This window comes from Embiotoca jacksoni, unplaced genomic scaffold (assembly GCF_022577435.1).
Source record: "Embiotoca jacksoni isolate LCO1_2020_lvr unplaced genomic scaffold, fEmbJac1.0.p SCAF_11, whole genome shotgun sequence".
Lineage (NCBI taxonomy): Eukaryota > Metazoa > Chordata > Actinopteri > Embiotocidae > Embiotoca > Embiotoca jacksoni.
The window spans coordinates 13,177,326-13,196,114 of NW_027185241.1; the positions used below are offsets into that span (position 1 = coordinate 13,177,326).

The window sequence follows — 18,789 nt, forward strand, 5'->3', positions numbered from 1 at the left end:
ACTTTGTTTTCCTTCTCTGTGTTTTGATTAATTTATGGTATCAACAGTGTAGTCCTCCTCCTTTTCCCCCCACTTTCTTTATTTCTGCCTGTTTCCTCTCACTCGCTCTCTTGCCTCTAGCCGCCATCAGGATTAAATTAGCAATACAATCTCCCTATCTCTGCCCTTGATGTCACCAAAAGACTGCATCAGAAAAAACTTGAAAGCCTTACGGGTTAAAACAAAGTAAATCCATCATCTGTAGCTTTGATGGAAAATCATAATTTATGTTTCTAGAAGGAGTCGTCCGAAGACCCTGCCTCTGTTTGAGGGGTGTAGCTGGTGTTCGGTTCATCTGTCCTTCCCGTTGTGATTGAAACAAGCAAACTAAGAGCCATAATAGGCTCCAGGAGCTGTAATTGAATAGAATAATCACAGGCTGTTAACACAGTTGTTAATTAGCGTTTGCTGATCCGTGCCTATCTACACAAAACAGCTTGGAGCCCATCTATTTAAAAAAACTGAAAGTTTAGGACGAATATGGGCTTTTTTTATTACTCACATATGGGGGTATGCCTCCCAAGTGAATGACTTTTTAATGTCCACTGACTTGTGTTCCTCATCTCTTATCAATATCTTGACTTACTGTCTATGTGAATTTAATTGTGGCTGCTGTTTTTCACAAACATACATTAATTGCTTTGCAGAAAAACATCCTGTCTTGGCCATCTGAAGACATGGCTGCAGCTTCATGCATCATGGCACACAAAAGGCACCACAGCAATACTCTGCCAGCCTGTTAGTGTACATGGGCAGGATGACCAAATATTAACATCACATTGAAAAACACTCTTTACATGAGTGCAGTCGTGTCTTTTATAGAATGTCAAATGAAAAAGATAGACATGTCTTTTTAATATGTGCTGTCTCGCTTCTCTGTCTCACAGAATGTGTACGTGAACATCAATCGAATCATGTCGGTAGGAAACCGGCTCCTGGAGTCAGGCCATTATGCCTCTCAGCAGATCCAGCAGATCTCAGGCCAGCTGGAGCAGGAGTGGAAAGCCTTTGCTGCAGCACTGGACGAACGCAGCACCCTGTTGGAGATGTCTGCCAGCTTCCACCAGAAAGCCGATCAGGTACAGACACACAACGCTGGTACAGCACAGAAGAATCAAGCACACTTCCGATGATGTCAGCAGATCACCAGAGAGTTGAGACATCGCCTACATGCACATGTGGGCCTAATAAAAGCATATTCTTAGTTTTAACTGTATGTGCAAAAACACATCGACGTATCCACAAATAATCATCCTGCATGCGTGCAAATATTTTTTCAGCTCCAGTGGAAGACCTCCAAGTGTGTGCATGTATTTATAAAGTTCTGACTTTTTTTTTTACATGCATGCAACACATACCTACTACTACAAAATGGTAAAGGCTGACAACATTTTCTGTCATTTGTGCTTTCCCGAATTATATTATTTAGTAACCAAACTGTATTCTAGTTTTCCATCGTTTTTCGATGCATTAGTTAAATGTTGACACCTGTTGTTTGCCGAGTGGCTCCTGTTCTGTATAGTCTCTGATGTTCAACACTTCCTTGTAAGCTCCTGATACTCCTTTGTTGTAGATGTAAGTGGATGTATGTTTTCATCTTATATTCCTCACAATTTTTGGTTCCCTAGGCTCAAGCAATAGAGAGCCTCTTTTTAATTTAGTGTTGGAAATGAGGCACACACTCGTTTTCGCTTTTGCATATCCACATACAGAATAATCACTTATTCTAATCTAATAATCATTCTTCACTGTTATTTATCAAAGTTTTCTACATACAGTCTGAACAGCCGTCTCTGCTCTCCTTACTTCCTTCTCTCTGTTTTCTCTTTCTATATCAGCCTTATACCATAACCAACCATAACAATGTTGAAGCCAAACTTTCATGTCGATCCAGTTTTGCTGACAGCCTATTGAGAGCTGTTCTTTAACAGAGTCACTGCTTTTCTTTGTTTTAATTGGCTCATAGTGAGAGTTTTTAACACGGATGGAAAATGGGTCAGAACTGTTCATACATACTAACATGTGAAACATGTGAAATGGTAGCATTTACGTTTTATGTATAAAAAAAAAAATACAAACATAGATGGAGATATTTCATATGAAGCCAATTAGTACGCCACAGTATAAACTGTCTCTTGATTATTTTTATTATCCTGGTTTTATAGAAACAATCTGATCGCTTGAGATTTGTTCAGCTGTTAGGTTGACACCATGACACCTTGAAAAGTATTTTTATTGTTTTTTTGTTTGTTTTTATAATGTCACCCAAATAGCAAAATTAAAATGGCGTTACCAAGGGTTGTTCCTTCTTGGATATACAAGTATCTTCATGATTTCACGATGAATACTCAGTTTTACACACCAGAGAGTATGCATTAGTATGTAGTATGTTGCAAATACCTCATATATATATACATTAACAGTTCGAAACAAACACAGCTCAGGTTTAAGAGCAAACGGATAAAGAGCTCATACAGCTAAATCCAACACTTCGATGAGGCTTTCAAATCATTTTGAAATTCATTTGTATGTGGTTGCCGATATCTACATTAAAACACTTCAGTGTTGATACCATGTATATGACCTAGTGCTTGAGTCTTTCCAACAACGTATGCATATTAATGTATACGGGTCTATATTATGCAGTGTTTGTGTTGTGCTCTCCCCCCACAGTACATGAGTAAAGTGGAGCCGTGGTGTAAGGCCTGCGGTGAAGGAGAGCTGCCCTCCGAACTCCAGGATCTGGAAGATACAATCCACCATCACCAGGGATTATACGAGCACATCACCACTGCGTATTCCGAGGTCAGTCATTTGCACACACAACACACATGTGCCTGCTGACACAAAAGAGTATGCAAAACACAGAGGTGAATATACAAATATGAATGCAGAAAATAACTGGTAATTATTTGAATCATGTATTCAAAATGTACACGCATTCCTTCATATCTAAATTATTTGTGTTTGTGTTTTATTCTGTTGCACAATTTAAAATCAAACAAACAACATGAAAGCAATTGAGGAGCTTGATATATAGGGAAAGAGAGAAAAAGCCCAAATGGGTTTATTCAGTGCCACCAGGTTAATAATCCAAACAATATTCATCATGTCAAAGATAAATATGACTTTAAAAAATTTATATATATATATATGTAACAGAGGTTAAATTCCTTTTTGAAATATGTTTTAAAAATTGAACCAAATGATCTGTGTTTTTCCTCAACATTTGCAATATGTCATACTACACATTCATTTTTACAGGTAAGCCAGGATGGCAAGTCTCTATTGGACAAATTGCAGAGACCTTTGACCCCAGGAAGTGCCGATTCATTGATGGCATCAGCCAACTACTCCAAGGCCGTGCACCATGTCCTAGACATCATCCACGAGGTGCTGCATCACCAGAGACAACTGGAGAACATCTGGCAGCATCGTAAAGTCCGCCTGCACCAGCGCCTGCAGTTGTGTGTCTTTCAGCAGGATGTGCAGCAGGTAAGAGACGCATGCAAACTCTGCTATGATGAGGTTTTGTGGTCACACATGCGTGCTACCCATGCACCCACTATGTCAGACTACAGGAGACAGAAATGCTTTCCTGTCTTGCCCCTATGTCCTATTTGGTTAGCCTGCAGATTAAAGCTGTCTATAATGTAGCTAGCTCACTGAGTGGTGTGACGGACCTGTCCTTTCAAACATTCCTCCTGTCCATAATCATCCTGTTAAGCTTCTGACAAGGCTTGTCATTATGTGGCAGTTCTACTAAGTTCATTTTGATGCTACTGACTCTTTTAAATGTGTGTGTTTCCAGTAGTTCATGTTAGTGAGCCTGAGATTGTTATAAAAAGGACATTTTTACTTGCAACAGTGCACTATATCCATGGTTAGAATTATGAAACGTATGTAGGCAAAGCAACACACACATTAAGTGTTGCTGTCTTATCATATTTCAATGTTTATGAAGATCTGAGACGTCTTTGTTGTTATGCACAGGGAAATTCTGCAAGCATTCCACACAAGATCGCAGAGGGTTTGCGTATAATATAATCATCTCCAGCTTTTTCAAAGCCTTTTTTAACTTCCTCCTGGGTTTTCCAAGTGAGACTCTCTATACCTCTCTATGTGACTGTCAGGATGGCAGAGCTCTCAGATCAAAACTACTGAGTTGGTGCATGGTGTCGTCTCTGCATTTCTACCCTTTGGGCATGAACCCTCCTCTGCCCTCTTCCTTCCCTCTCGCGCTTCGTCTCGCTGTACGTCTGTGCTTCTGTCTCTTCCCCTCTTCCATCCGCTCTTTCATCACCCTTTTCGCTCGGTAGCGGTTTCCATGGTGATGCAATTTACTGTCACATAAAGTGTCGAGGGCATTGTGCATGTGCTCATGTGTTTGTCCCATCAAAATATTCTCTCCGAGACCTTGAAAATCCCTTTCATTACCCCACATAGACACAGATGGAGTGTGGCCATCTGTTTTATAGATAATAAGGTAATTAAACACAAAGATTTATAGCTAATCACTCCCGCAGTGGAAATGTTGACACTTTGCACTGCTTTGGATTTCCTGTTACGTAAAACCCAATTGTCCACGCTTTTGTACTTTAAATATGACGGACTGCAGATGGAGGAAAAGAGGAAAGAAAGGGGGATGAACAGAGGAGGAAAGACAGAAGAGGGAGATGACGTCCATACACTGCTGTAACTAGTGTGATCTGAATACAGCCATGCCAGTCTATTGCACCCTCTACTGCTTGAAAATATGTACTGCATTCTCATTTCATGAAATCGAGCTGTGCATATTTTCAACTCTGTACTGATGCTGCCTGTGCCTGTGTGTGTTTTAAGGTGCTGGACTGGATAGAGAACCATGGCGAGGCCTTCCTAAGTAAACACACTGGTGTTGGAAAGTCTTTGCACAGAGCCAGAGCTCTACAGAAGCGGCATGAAGACTTTGAAGAGGTTGCACAGGTAAGTTTTTCAAGTAAAAAAAAAAAAAGTGTGAAAGAAAAAACACAAATCTGCATCCTACGCACATTTTTGTACTAAAACATATACGTCTAAAAGTTGCATTCTTTCTTTTTATAAACATGACAACAAATATACTGTTAAGGAAGAAATTTCAGATCCAGATTTGACACTGCTGTGATTTTCTGGACCAGTTAAAATGTGGCAAGATTTCAGTACAGCTCTAAGAGCAGTTTTTTTGTTGAGATATTGTACTCTAATTTTAGATATGCTTACGGTAATGTTAATGTTTCAGAACACCTACACCAATGCTGACAAGTTGCTTGAGGCAGCAGAGCAGCTGGCTCAGACCGGAGAGTGTGACCCAGAGGAAATCTACCAGGCTGCCCACCAGCTAGAAGATCGCATCCAGGACTTTGTGCGACGTGTCGAGCAGCGCAAGGTCCTGCTGGACATGTCTGTCGCCTTCCACACACACGTCAAAGAGGTGCGTGTCTCCTGTCCTCTCCTCTGGTCTCCTCTCCTATCCTCTGGTCCCCCCCCCCCCCTCTCCCCTTCCCCTCCCTTTTTGCTGCTATCTCTTACACCCCCAGCACTCAGCCCACAGACAGAAAATCTCTGGTTACCATTCAGACTCTGTCTAAAAATGACCATCTGCACCAAAAAGTAGGAGAATTTACCTACTAAGCCTTTGCCTTCTGGGTTAGAGAGATATGTGTGTTTGTGTTCGCAACATTCCTTAAAATGTTGTGTTTTAAGCCGACTTCATCTGCCTTCTCCTTGACTTTAATAATGACAAGCATGCCTTTAATTTTTCTTCTTATAATTCATCCTATTCCACAACAGTGCAGCGAGGATGTGGTGTTCATCACTGTGCCACTCCCGTAATGGATCTCAGTGTGTTAATATGGAAGTCGTGCATTGCACATCTTTGGCTTTCAAAATGAACCTCTCCAGCCTGACAAAGCACCGTGCTCTGCATGTGCTAACGCTACATCCTGTTTAAACAGACTCATAGAGACAGTCAGAGCTGCGGTGTTATTAATGAAGCTAGTCTTGAATGTCCATATGGACTAATCTCCTTCATCCCATCTGTCAGCTCACGGTGGCTGCAGAGCACCGTGTGTGTGCGCGCATGTTGTATGTGTGAGCCTTTGTGTGTGGGTGTCACTATGTATGTTTTCTTCTGTGTGCGTATATATTTGTACAAGTGAAGTAGAGGTTTTGCACGAAATCCAGTGTGTTAAAAGGCGAATGTTACTGTGGAGACGGGGCATGAACTACATTGTAGAGGAGCAGATTTGTCTGCACTGGTTTCCATGAAGCAGACTATTCATTTTTAGTCTACCCTAATCTAAGATTCTCTGCCATCAACCTTTCATAACAAAAAAGCATTTTGGGCTGGTTATAAAAGCCAGGTAATATGTAAACTACTGTACGTCGTGAGATGGATGTTGAAAAGAATACTAAAAGTAGACGTGCTTTTTGTGTCGGCCGGCCGTGTGGGTGTTAGACAAACAGTGGGTACCAGGGTGTCTCTCCTGCAGCCTGGATTGAGTGCCAGGGCTTTAGTGTGCTGAGCCAATTCACCCAGATGGCTAATCTGTTACAAAGATGACCATTCACAAAACACCAGCTCTGAGCAGAACTGATTTCTGTCTCCTATCTTCTTTCTATACGTTTGGCAGCTTGTCTGTTGATTCTTACATCTGTGTTTAGCTCACACCGCTCTGTGTATCGACCCCACCCCTTTCCAACGTGTGTCTGCTGATTACCAACAGGACCGTCCGGTTTCTTGCTGGGTTCTTTTCCCTCTTCTCTTAGTGGTGCACCACATTTTACTCTCTTACTTCTTCTGTCGACCCCTGTTAGCTGTGGACATGGTTGGAGGAGCTTCAGAAGGAGCTGCTGGATGATGTGTACGCTGAGTCAGTAGAGGCGGTGCAAGACTTGATCAAGCGATTCGGCCAGCAGCAGCAGACCACACTGCAGGCAACTGTCAATGTTATCAAGGAGGGAGAGGACCTCATACAACAGCTCAGGTACCCTTATTATTACAGGCTTCAATAATAACGGCATATTGGAATGTTTACTTTTCACAAGGGCAAACCAAATTCATGTAAACTTACAGAATGAACAACATACAATTAAATACAATAACGAAGGAAAGGAAAACCCAAGGCCTTTTTGATTTAACCTTTTTATTTAGAATGAGAAAGAAACAGAATCTCACCACAAATACTCTTTATCACCAAGTCTTCTGTATTTGACCTCTGTTCACAGAGACTCTGCCATCTCAAGCAACAAGACTCCCCACAATAGCTCCATGGCCCACATCGAGAGCGTGCTGCAGCAGCTGGACGAGGCGCAGGGCCAGATGGAGGAGCTGTTCCAGGAGAGGAAAATCAAACTGGAGCTCTTCCTCCAGCTCCGCATCTTTGAGAGGGACGCAATTGACGTAAGTAGGCAGGAAACGGAGGTTTGGTGTATGATGAATATTTATTGTGGCTTTATCTTGCGATGTTCAGGAAAGAAAGCAAGGAAGACAGAAAGAAAGAGCAGGAGAGGGAGCCTTGCATGTATGACATCTGAGGGGAAAATAGTTGAGAAGAGTTTCAACTAATGAGCACTGAAAATCAGGTGGACCAGAATTTTTAAACGTCCAATCAGGAGAGAGGTGTTGGATGAAAGGGAGAAATCGAGGTGTAAAACATAGAACAAAGCTAACAGGAAACCAAGGCGAAGCTTTGAGGGGAAGAGAACAATTTAGAGTATGTGATAATTGAGAAAAAAATGGGCTTACAGAACTTAGTTTAGTTTAGTTTTAGGCTTGAATGCAACGGCAAGGTTCCTGTGAGTGTCTGTCATTGAGTGATTGGTAAGATTACGCTGTTGGTTAGCCGAATGCCTCGACTTCCTGTGTCCATTTCAAATTAAAAGCCTTCTAGCGTTTCATACACAGTCCAGCCATGTACTGGGATTTGACCTGTTATTGTATATTATTGGGTGTTTTAAGCTCCTTAAATGTAAAAAAGATCAATTACATGCGGCAAGGGGCCTACTGGTAAACCAAAATGAGTGTGACTTTGAGCTGATGGACCATTTCATGGTAAGAGGGAGATTCAGTCCTGTAGCGAGGATTCCAGCTGGTTTTAAGCTTGGCTGAATTCCCAGCGATACTCTCGTATGTGTTACATTAAAAAAGCATTTAGTTCCACTTGATGCATCTCATCCACTGACTCATACCAGTTTTGTTCCTCCTCCCCGACCAGCAGTTTGCTACACGGTATCTGCTGATGCCTTTGCATCCCACTGTGAGAGTAAATGCTTTTCTCAGCTGGTGCTCAGATGATGAAGACCCTTTTTTAAATATTTCTTTATGTTTCTTGTGATGTTTATCATGGCAATCACATTGGATTTGTTGAGCCATACCATGTTGAATGTTGGCACTGTTGAGGCTAAAGCTTAGAGCAGAGATGTAGGCTTGTATGCATGCAGATAATGTAAGTCAAAAGACGAGTTGGTTTTCAATTCTAATCCCATCACTAGTGTGGCTCTATGGACGACACTGTCAGAGTGTATGTTGCTCAGATGGCCCCGCACTTTGATCCTGCCTGAAATATCTCAACAGCTGAGAGGAAATGCAGTGAAATTTGACTTTACTTTGGTTACTTGATATGATAAATCTTGACCATTACTTGGTGAATTGCCTTGAAAGTCCAGAGAATGACTCTTAATGGTTCTAATGATTTCTTGACTTTTCCTTTGTGCATAATTGCAGCTTGGTGGCTCAGTGGTGCAGTGGTTTGCACTGTTCCCTCACAGCAAGAAGGTTCTGGGTTCAAACCCCGGCCTGCAGCCTTTCTGTGTGGAGTTTGCATGTTCTCCCTGTACCTGCGTGGGTTCTCTCCGGGTACTCTATCATCCAACAACACGCATGTCAGGTTAATTGGTGACTGTTCAGGATACAGTGGGTATAGATAATGGATGGATAGATAATTGTAGCCCAAGCAACATTTGTTTGCATTCATGACCAGATGATTATGCGGATACATTTTTAGTGTTTCATAAAAAAAAAAAAATAATAATTTTGTTTACATGTGGTGCCACTGTCCGCTGAACACCGATACAAAAGTAGATCAATAAGTTCAGAGACTGTACGCGAACAGAGCGCAGCACCGTGACATGCAGATAGCACAGAGAAGATGTTCGCCTCGTGAGTAATCACTCCAGGTTTTGTCGTAAATCAAATTCGGCACCCGAGTTACACGCTTTTGTGAGCAGTGGTCCGGATGCTTCTGCAATTCTTTTAAGTACCTAAAACTTGAGCAGAGAGTGCACATCAAAGTTTGTGATAAATAATTGGGGAACAGAAAGAAGCAACAGGGAGACAAATCTAGTGAGTCGGAGTGGTGGGGAGCGACGATGGTGTTGTGAGTGAGAAACTTGTGAGTTTTTAATGCGCTGTAAGTGGGTGCTTTGTTGGAGAACCAAAGTGTCATCGCGCCACAGTTCAGGTCATTTGTACTAAATGTTTTCCCTCAGACACCTCATAATATCACAGAATAACTTGGTGTTGACAGTCTGTCCCCCGGGGGATGAATTCACAGCGTACAATATTGCGGATGCTGAAGAAAACCCACCTGGTTGCACTCCTGACCTGATGTGTCTTTTTTGGTTTTGGACAGTGATGTTCTGCACCTCGGAAATGCAAATGTCACTCAAAACTCAATTGCCAGTTTCCAGAGTTTGACAAAAAATTTGATGTGCGCCTCTGATCATTTTCGCGCTCACATAAAACATATGTGGTATTGATCAAGCGACAAAATTTGTAACACTTACTCATTAAGGTTATACCTTCCTCCCGCTCCGTGCGTGTCAAGGTGCTGCGTATTCTTCACGTGCAACAGTAGCAGTCTCTGAACTTATTGAACCACCGTGGTATTGTAAACTTCAATAAAAAGTTACATGAGAAATTTCTCATCAGAAAAATGTGCATTAAAATTTGGATTCTTGAAAACTGTCAGATATATAAGAAAACTATTGCACATTATTTCACATCATGTTGAAGTATTTGGTGCTTTATCACATGCTCATGGATTAAGTAACCTCAACCATGTGCTAATAGATGGTCTGTAGTTGGTTTCAAATCTGTTGTGTCTGTATTTTTACATCCAAAGAAACAGATATGTCTCACGTTAGCTCTGCGTGTCAGGTCAGGGAATTGTGGTGAACCTCCTAATCACCCACGTTGAACACTGGAGTACGCCTACACAGACACAGACACAGGATTAATGACACATTGCTCGAGCATGAAGATGGGTGGAGGAGGCATTTGTTTCCCTCCACGCCCTGTCCCTACATACACACATGCACATGCACCACAACACTCCCTCCTGGTTTTACTGGGGGTGTGTGTGTTTGTGAGGTGAAGGCACGAGTTGAGGTGAGACATCCAATCATCTCTCAGTACTTTCTTCTCTGACGATAAGCTCTGTATCTCTGCATGCCAACGAAGAATAAAAAAAAAATCATCAAATGGGAGACTTATCCTCCTCCTTTAGTTAGTTGTCCTGGTAGATGAAGGAAATGGTCTTTCTGCACACCGAGGGCATTTTACTCAACTGTAAGAGGAGAGGGAAGCACAGTGCAAATGAGTGCTTGGTAAGTTTGTTACACCTTGTTTCCAGGTTTGTAAACTCATCGTATTGGTTAGAAAAAAAAAAATGTTCTGTATATTACTCTGCTATGAAATGGCTTGATAAGATTATTAAAAAGTTCTGACTGTATACAGAGAATATTTCTCTGCATGTAAATTCCTGCAGCACCGTGTCATAAGGCAAGCACACGTTTTGATGTGGAGAAAGAATAACATTCTTTGGTGCAAAAAAGGTTTAAGCTTACTTTTGTATAAATATAATGGCCTTCCAGTTATGAAATAGACTTCCATGTATTGTGATGTCTTTATGGTTTTGAATAACAGGTAAAACAACTTTAACAGATTTGCAGTTGACCTTGTTCAAGAGTTTCTTTCTTTGTGGTCTAATCATCATCATTCTTAAGGTGAAAGGGGAGAGGAAAAACCGGAAGCTGAATACTGAAATATACATTATAGACAAAATGTGTTGTCAACCATGGGCGTGGTTGTTTGCCATTTAACTTAAACCACATGTTGCAACTTGTATTGATGGAAAAAAATTTTTTTATTTAGATCACAGTTGCTGAACACAGTACCATCAGTGTATCTACCTATAGGCATTTTCATCTCACTGGTTTTTGTACTGTAGCCATTCAGACATGAGCTCAGTTAACTAGCTTCAGTTTGCAGCTATGCAAGCCAATATTTGGCAAACCATATCATGAAACCACACAGACTGATGTATCACATCGCTTGATGGAATACAAACGACTAGCTACTGGAATTTGACATTTTGTGTCTTCATTTCTATAACTGTGAAAAAAAGTTTGAAGCCCTTGTTGTCAACCACACCCTACAGTCAATGCCCACACTGGAATTGTTTCAGTGGTAGCACCAATGACAAAATCCTACAAAAAAAAATAGTTCATCGTGTAACTTACTGCAGCTTAGAGACTGCCGGTGTTTGAAGGTAAATCTGATAATAAACACTGATAGCTATACTCTTAGCCAGCTATTGTCTGGTGTTCACTAAATTTGCATATCACAAATGGTGTGATTAAATAGTATTTTGGCTACAGTAAATTGTTAAAGCTAAAATGCACCACCATCCTTTTGCAGTTTTTATGACTGTACAGTGTAGCTACATCATAAATCAGATATATATATATATATCTTGCACTCTGTTTTTATACAATACTTTGACAGGATCAGTTTTAGCCAGGAGAAGAACAAGAAGAGATAGTGGAAATCATACATGGCTTTGGCTTAAAAGATCACAATTTAGCAAGCTTCTTACTTTCATCGCTGTCCTGTTTTAGGATATGATTAAAAACATGCAAAAACCAACGTTCCCTCTCTTCCTTTCAACATATTTTTGAATTTGTGTATCACACTGAAACTCACAAGACTTTCATGTTCTATGGCTTAATTTCCCTCTTTGCTGGAAACTTTCAAACACACGAGATAGCAGTTTATGAATTGAAGAGGACAGCTGCCAAAAGCATCTCATTTTCATTTATGCACACAGATTGAATTTTACCACTGTAAGGAGCTACTGCGTGACATATTTTCATTACTTACCACTTGTCAGGGCACGGTAACTCAAGTTACTCTGTAGTAAATTCAAATTGACACATTCTTCCCATGTGTTTGGGAGGTTGCTGAACAGCTGAACTTATATAACCAAAGTAGCTGAGAGTATGAATGTTGAAAGTTGATTTTCTCTACATGAATTATGTTGCAGCTAGAGTACTGTAAATTTAAATCTAATGCACAGCCCTAAATAATAGGTTCAGGATAATTATAATAAAATATACTCAAAGGGGGAAATGGTAATTAAAAACTGTTTCAAATAACAATCTGCCTAAAGGCATGATTTTCTCTTCACTCACAATAAATACAGACAATGTATAGTTTACTGAAACTACATTTAACCCTGAGCAAGTGGAGGACAAATTCTAAAACAAAGTCGAGACTAAACCTCCTTGTTAAATATATTTATTTATTTTTTTTTTATTTTTTTTTTAAAGCAGACAGGGCTGAATGGTGCCAGGATCAAGGTGCTCCTGGTATCATGATTCAGTGTGTGTGGGCAGTCGGAGACAAGCGCTGACATCTCGGTACATCTGTTCTGCCAGTCATAATCAAAATGTTGTATGGATAATTAGATGACAGGCATGTGGTTTTCTGTCAGGTATGAAATATTTGTACCATGAAACCTCAGAGTCCTGGGTTGAGGTTCAGGCAGAAACTACTTTTCCCTTTCACTGTTAAATGAAGTAATAAATGCATGCAAGGTCATTTTTCATAGGAAAAAGTAGCAGCTGTGGCTCAGGAGCAAATTGCTCCCGGTTGTCAGACCAGCACCTTGCACAGCAGCTCGCTGCTATCAGTGTGAGGGTGTGTGAGAATAGGTAAAGGAGAGGCTAGTTGTAAGGCACTTTGGATAAAAGTGCAAAACAAATGCGGGCATTTTAGTTTAAATTTGTTTTTGTAATCATGTTTGTAGTATCTCGGTCCTATTTCTAGTTATGATTTTGGGGTGAGCTGAGTGGTTAGGATGCACTCTACATGTGTATAAATGAGGCCCCTCTTCTATTCCCAGCCAGCCAAACCTTTGCTGAACATCATTCCTCTGCTCACTTTCCTTAAATTTGCCCCAAAAAGTAGTTTTTTTCCCTGCCATTTTTTTCTGCGAGTTAACCCTTCGTCTATGTCTTACTCTCTCTGCCTCTACCCCTTTCCACCTCTCAGATCATCTCAGACCTGGAGTCATGGAACGAGGAACTGTCCCAGCAGATGAACGACTTTGATACGGAGGATCTGACACTGGCCGAACAGAGACTACAGCACCATGCAGACAAAGCGCTAACAATGAACAACCTCACCTTTGACGTCATCCACCAGGGACAAGAGTTGTTGCAGTATGTCACAGAGGTTCAGGCGTCCGGTGAGTCGGAGAATAGAAATACATTCAAACCTAAAGTGCTTATCTAAAGAGGCCAACGCAGTGTCCGAGTGGTTAGCGTGTTTAGGACATGCGCTAAAATGTCTTCAGCAACTCAGCCCCAGCCAGCTAGACCTTTGCTGCACGTATTTATTCAGGCACAGAATAAATGCATCACTTGCATACATTCATATATATACTCGCATATGGTAGGATGGATCTGTTGGAACTACGCATTCCCTTTCAACTTCATTTGCAAATAGCAGCAACACGTGCTAGTTGGAGTCGGTGAGGACACAGGTGCAGAGAAATAAGATGGTTGGCCAGATGTAAGAGGCTACATGGTCAAAGTAATGATACTGTATGTGCAAGAGCGACCTCTGTATCTTCCCTCGGGACAGAAGTTATGTAGCATGGCTGGTCATGCAGCTTGTTACACAGTGCTGCTATGGAAAGTACTGCAGGACTAATGTGAGTACAGTTTATGCTTAAAGGTCATTGCAGGAAATGTACAAATTTAGTCCGTGACATCAGTTGTACTGCCCACACAGCTTTAGGTTATTAAAAATTGTACTTATTTATGTCAACCATGAATCATTTTCAAAATGTAAAATCTGTAGCCATCAAGTTATGGCTGCTTTTACTCTGTACATGCAGGTAAATGTAATAAATAGTACACTCATTAATACTTTAGACTTCTCCCTCTATTTCGATGTCGGGATTTATCTTAAGGCAGAGATGTGTGCAGAATCACTCAATATCTCGTTATTCATACTCATCAATCCTTATCAGAGACTATAAATTATTGAGTGGATATTTTGGAAGAAAAGAAGAGCGATCGATTTTCCTGGTAACATAATGAAATGTCCACTTTCTGCAGGTGTGGAGCTGCTATGCGACAGAGATGTGGACATGGCCACACGGGTTCAGGACCTTCTGGAGTTTCTCCACGAGAAGCAGCAGGAGTTGGACCTGGCAGCAGAGCAGCACAGGAGACACTTGGAGCAGTGCGTCCAGTTAAGGCATCTACAGGCCGAAGTCAAACAGGTACATACATGAAGAAGGAAAGGACAAGAGAGTGTAACAGGGAACAACAATGACACAGTAGGACAGCAGTGATTCAATGGTGTAGGCGGAGTTTAAAAAAGCAGTTTAAAAACAAGATCGGCGGTACAAAGGAGTAATCACTGCATTATCCTCACACAGTCTGTGAGTGTTTGCCAACATTTGGAGACTTAAAGCACATTATGAGTTGTATACAAGTAGAAATAGATGTCATACATGTGCTTACATATGGATGTGTTGCATTTTAGAAATAAACACATTCAGAGCTATCTGTAATATTTCCATTCCCTCTGAGGTCAGACAGACAAGTGGAAAGCTTGTTGCTACAGCATACCATGATGTTTCAGCAGAGTGTGTGCTAAAAGGCTACACTGTGTTCTGTCTGTACATGACCATGGGTGGATGACTCACCGCGTGTCAACAATCCCTCTGCTCCTTCTGTCTTTCTTTCTCTCTGTGTTGTTCTCACTGTGCTCATTCTGTCTCTTGCCCCAAAGTCTCTCTTTACACATTGATACGTACCTGGATGTTCTGACAAAGTATAAAGAGAGACAGCGATACAGTCCAGACCATAAGTGTCTGTACTCTTTCTTGTTTATTGATGATAGGCTCTGTGGCTATAACACATTCAGTTTGAAATATAATAATGGATTCTGTATTAAATGGGGCTCACACTGGGGCTCATGTAAAAGTAACTGAATCCTGTTAGACTCAAGCTTCACACAGCCATAATCTGGCAATTGTAGCCTGTGTATTTATGCTACTGATTTATTTATGAATATTGTAGCAGCCTTTCAATCCTGGTCGGAGATTACCACTGTGCTAAATGTGCTATTGTTTATGTGTGTTTGCTTTTTGTGGCCTGGCCTGTATGATCAAATATTGGGATATAATATAAATGTAATTCTGGAAGAAGGAGTCATACCCTATATTTAACGCATTATTGCTGCTGTTTGTTTATCCAGTTTTGTAGTCATTCACGCATTAGTTACGTCACATTTCCACACAGCCCCTCTGGTATTAAATAACTAACATGCATACCTGTCCCGCTTCAAGACATTTCAACTGTAATGGAAAGGTTGGCCCCATTGAAGCTGCTGAAAAACAGCAGTCAGCGCCGCGTTGCAGCATCTCTTTTATAGGCAGGCTTCAGTTGCAGCTCTGCCCGTCACCCACACAGCAGGTGTGCTTGCTGAGTCAGAGAGAGAGAGGGGGGGGGTGTCTCTGAGAGGCTACCCTCTGGCGAGAACTAGGCCAGCAGAACTGAGCTAAAGGGATTTTGAGTGCATCTGGCTGTATGTGTGTGTGTGTGTGTGTGTGTGTGTGTGTGTGTGTGTGTGTGTGTGTGTGTGTGTGTGTGTGTGTGGAAGATGAGGAGATTACATACAGAGGAGAGAGAAAAGGCAAAGACTAGGGAGGATGAGGAATGTGTGCAGGGTGAGCTTTTGATAAGAGACAAGAGATTGAAATGGGAGCAGTGAAGCTGCAAAGCAAAGAGCTTGTGTGAGATAGAAGCAATAAAGTAAATATAAGTAAAGCGACGAATGAAGATGTTCGGCAGCTGAAATGAGAGAAGAGTAAGACATTTGGGAACATCTGACACCTTTTAGAAAATGGCGTGTCCCTTTTTTTCTGTATGTCTTTCAAGAGGCTTTCGTTTCTTGAATAATAATTATAATGAAAGAAAAAATTCTCCCTGTGTGTTCTGTAGGTGCTGGGTTGGATCCGTAATGGAGAGTCTATGCTGAATGCCGGTCTGATCACAGCGAGCTCATTACAAGAAGCCGAACAGCTGCAAAAGGAACATGAACAATTTCAACATGCAATAGAGGTAAAAGGAAAATAAGAACAGATTTGTATTTTTTTCACACCTTTCCTTTCTCTAATAAAGGAATCCCGAAGCAGTATTAACACTCTTCATACTTTCTTTTTCCTCATACATATCCCCATCACTTCTTTTCTTCTCCCCTTTTATCAGGTTTACCTTCCTGCTTCTGGTTTGCTTCGTTGCCCTTCATCCTTCAACCTTTTGCCTTTCTAAAACTCCTTTCAGGTTCACATGTGTCTGCACCTCCTCTCCTTCACATTCATCAGTCACACATGAAATAGAATTATGAATAAATAATATCTCTGCCTCCCTCTTTCTGCTCTCCCTGCTTACCTTTCTCCTTTATTTCCTTCTTCTCTTTACTACTGATTATGCAGAGTGCATTTTCTTTGAACTCTTATCGAGAGTGGCTCATTTTAATGCAGGCCGGTACCTGACCTACTTCTACACAGCTCACATACACACAAAGATTCACACTCTGAGGAAAGCTGTGTGCGTGATTATGGCTTACGTGAGAGTAGTCCTCAAATCTCTCCCAAACTACCCTGTGGGGGCCAACAAGAAGCCAAGGTCGCATTTTCAAAGCAATCATTGTGATATAGAGATTCATATCCTTCTTAAAATTCATGTTTTTTTGTCTCACCCTTATTCTTCATGCAGAAAACCCATCAGAGTGCGCTGCAGGTGCAGCAGAAGGCTGAGGCCCTGCTCCAGGCCAACCACTATGACATGGATATGATCAGAGATTGTGCAGAAAAGGTATTGTTCACTTGCAATTTGACTCGTCTCTGAGGGAAAACAAATCAAATCAATGTGGGCTGTGCAGTAGCTCTCTTAAAGCTGTAGGTGCCAAACTGATTCGTTTTGTTTGACTTGAAGGTGGCAGACCACTGGCAGCAGCTGATGCTGAAGATGGAGGACAGGCTTAAGCTGGTTAATGCTTCTGTGGCCTTTTACAAGACGTCTGAGCAGGTACTTTTGACTCTGTGTGTGTGTGTGTGTGTGTGTGTGTGTGTGTGTGTGTGTGTGTGTGTGTGTGTGTGTGTGTGTGTGTGTGTGTGAGAGAGAGAGAGAGAGAGAGAGAGAGAGTTGGTGCCACCAGTTGGTGTCGAAGTGTGTCACGTGTGATCCTTAAGTTTAGTTTGAGTGAAAATGATTAAAAAAAATGGATTATAGAAATTAGACTTTCCCTTTTCAGCATCATTAGTCCCAGAAAGCCGGCACCTGCAGAATCAGGCTCTGATTAGAAAATTGCTCTGAGGGTTTTGCAGAAGCCCAGGTTTGCACAGGTTGCATGAAAGTATGTGCTGTGTTATCTGTGTCTCAGGTGTGCAGTGTGTTAGAAAGCCTGGAGCAGGAATATAAGAGAGAAGAAGACTGGTGTGGTGGTGCTGATAAACTGGGACCGAACAGTGAGTCGGACCACGTCACTCCCATGATCAGCAAACATCTGGAGCAGAAAGAGGCCTTCCTCAAGGTGGATTATTTAAAATAAGAAAATACATTACATATATGTCATTATTGTATTAGTTAGAGGGATAAAATGCTGACCCTGTACATGACAAGTGTTTTCTTTCTGCACTCCGACAGGCCTGTACATTAGCCAGACGTAACGCTGATGTTTTCCTGAAGTACCTGCACAGAAACAGTGTCAACATGCCCGGCATGTTGTCCCACGTCAAAGCCCCGGAGACTCAGGTTAAGAGTAAGTAGACAACTCGGTAATAACATTCATCATTTCTGCATCTTATCTCCACAAAGGCTCCTTGAACTTTTTTTCTATTCATACTATTTATTCACAGACTAATAAATGAATGAAGCTGATATGCGATAATAAACTTCTTGAATGAACATGTGCTCGTGTTGTTTCATCAGATATCTTGAATGAGTTGTTGCAGCGAGAGAACAGAGTGCTCCACTTCTGGACCATGAGGAAGCGGCGGCTGGACCAGTGCCAGCAATATGTTGTGTTTGAACGCAGTGCCAAACAGGTGTGTGTGCTTGTGTGTGCTTGTGTGTGCTTGTGTGTGCTTGTGTGTGTGTGTGTGTGTGTGTGTGTGTGTGTGTGTGTGTGTGTGTGTGTGTGTGTGTGTGTGTGTGTGCGTGTCTGTACATATTATGCGTGCACCAGGATAAGCACAGTCGGATCATCAGGCTCAGTGCATCAGCACATTGTGGTGTTTTGATTCACTACAGACAGAGAAAGTAGAAAAGTACATCAGGATGTTTTCTTTGCTTGGTTAGCATACAGCTGCAGCTTTCATCTTGTTTCGTCTCTTTGAAAACATATCCAGTCTGCGTTTCTTGGTA

General features: G+C 41.5%; 1 protein-coding gene across 1 annotated transcript in view; it reads left to right on the top strand.

Annotated features, from left to right (window-relative positions):
* The window catches only part of triob (trio Rho guanine nucleotide exchange factor b), a 106,096-nt gene that overhangs the window by 51,606 nt on the left and 35,701 nt on the right, over positions 1-18,789 (top strand). Inside the window, 15 exon segments of the mRNA XM_069143219.1 lie at positions 927-1,118; positions 2,713-2,844; positions 3,304-3,534; positions 4,882-5,004; positions 5,297-5,488; positions 6,874-7,043; positions 7,285-7,459; positions 13,394-13,589; positions 14,467-14,633; positions 16,363-16,482; positions 17,140-17,238; positions 17,359-17,451; positions 17,807-17,956; positions 18,070-18,184; positions 18,355-18,470. Coding sequence (XP_068999320.1) covers positions 927-1,118; positions 2,713-2,844; positions 3,304-3,534; positions 4,882-5,004; positions 5,297-5,488; positions 6,874-7,043; positions 7,285-7,459; positions 13,394-13,589; positions 14,467-14,633; positions 16,363-16,482; positions 17,140-17,238; positions 17,359-17,451; positions 17,807-17,956; positions 18,070-18,184; positions 18,355-18,470 — 2,271 coding nt within the window.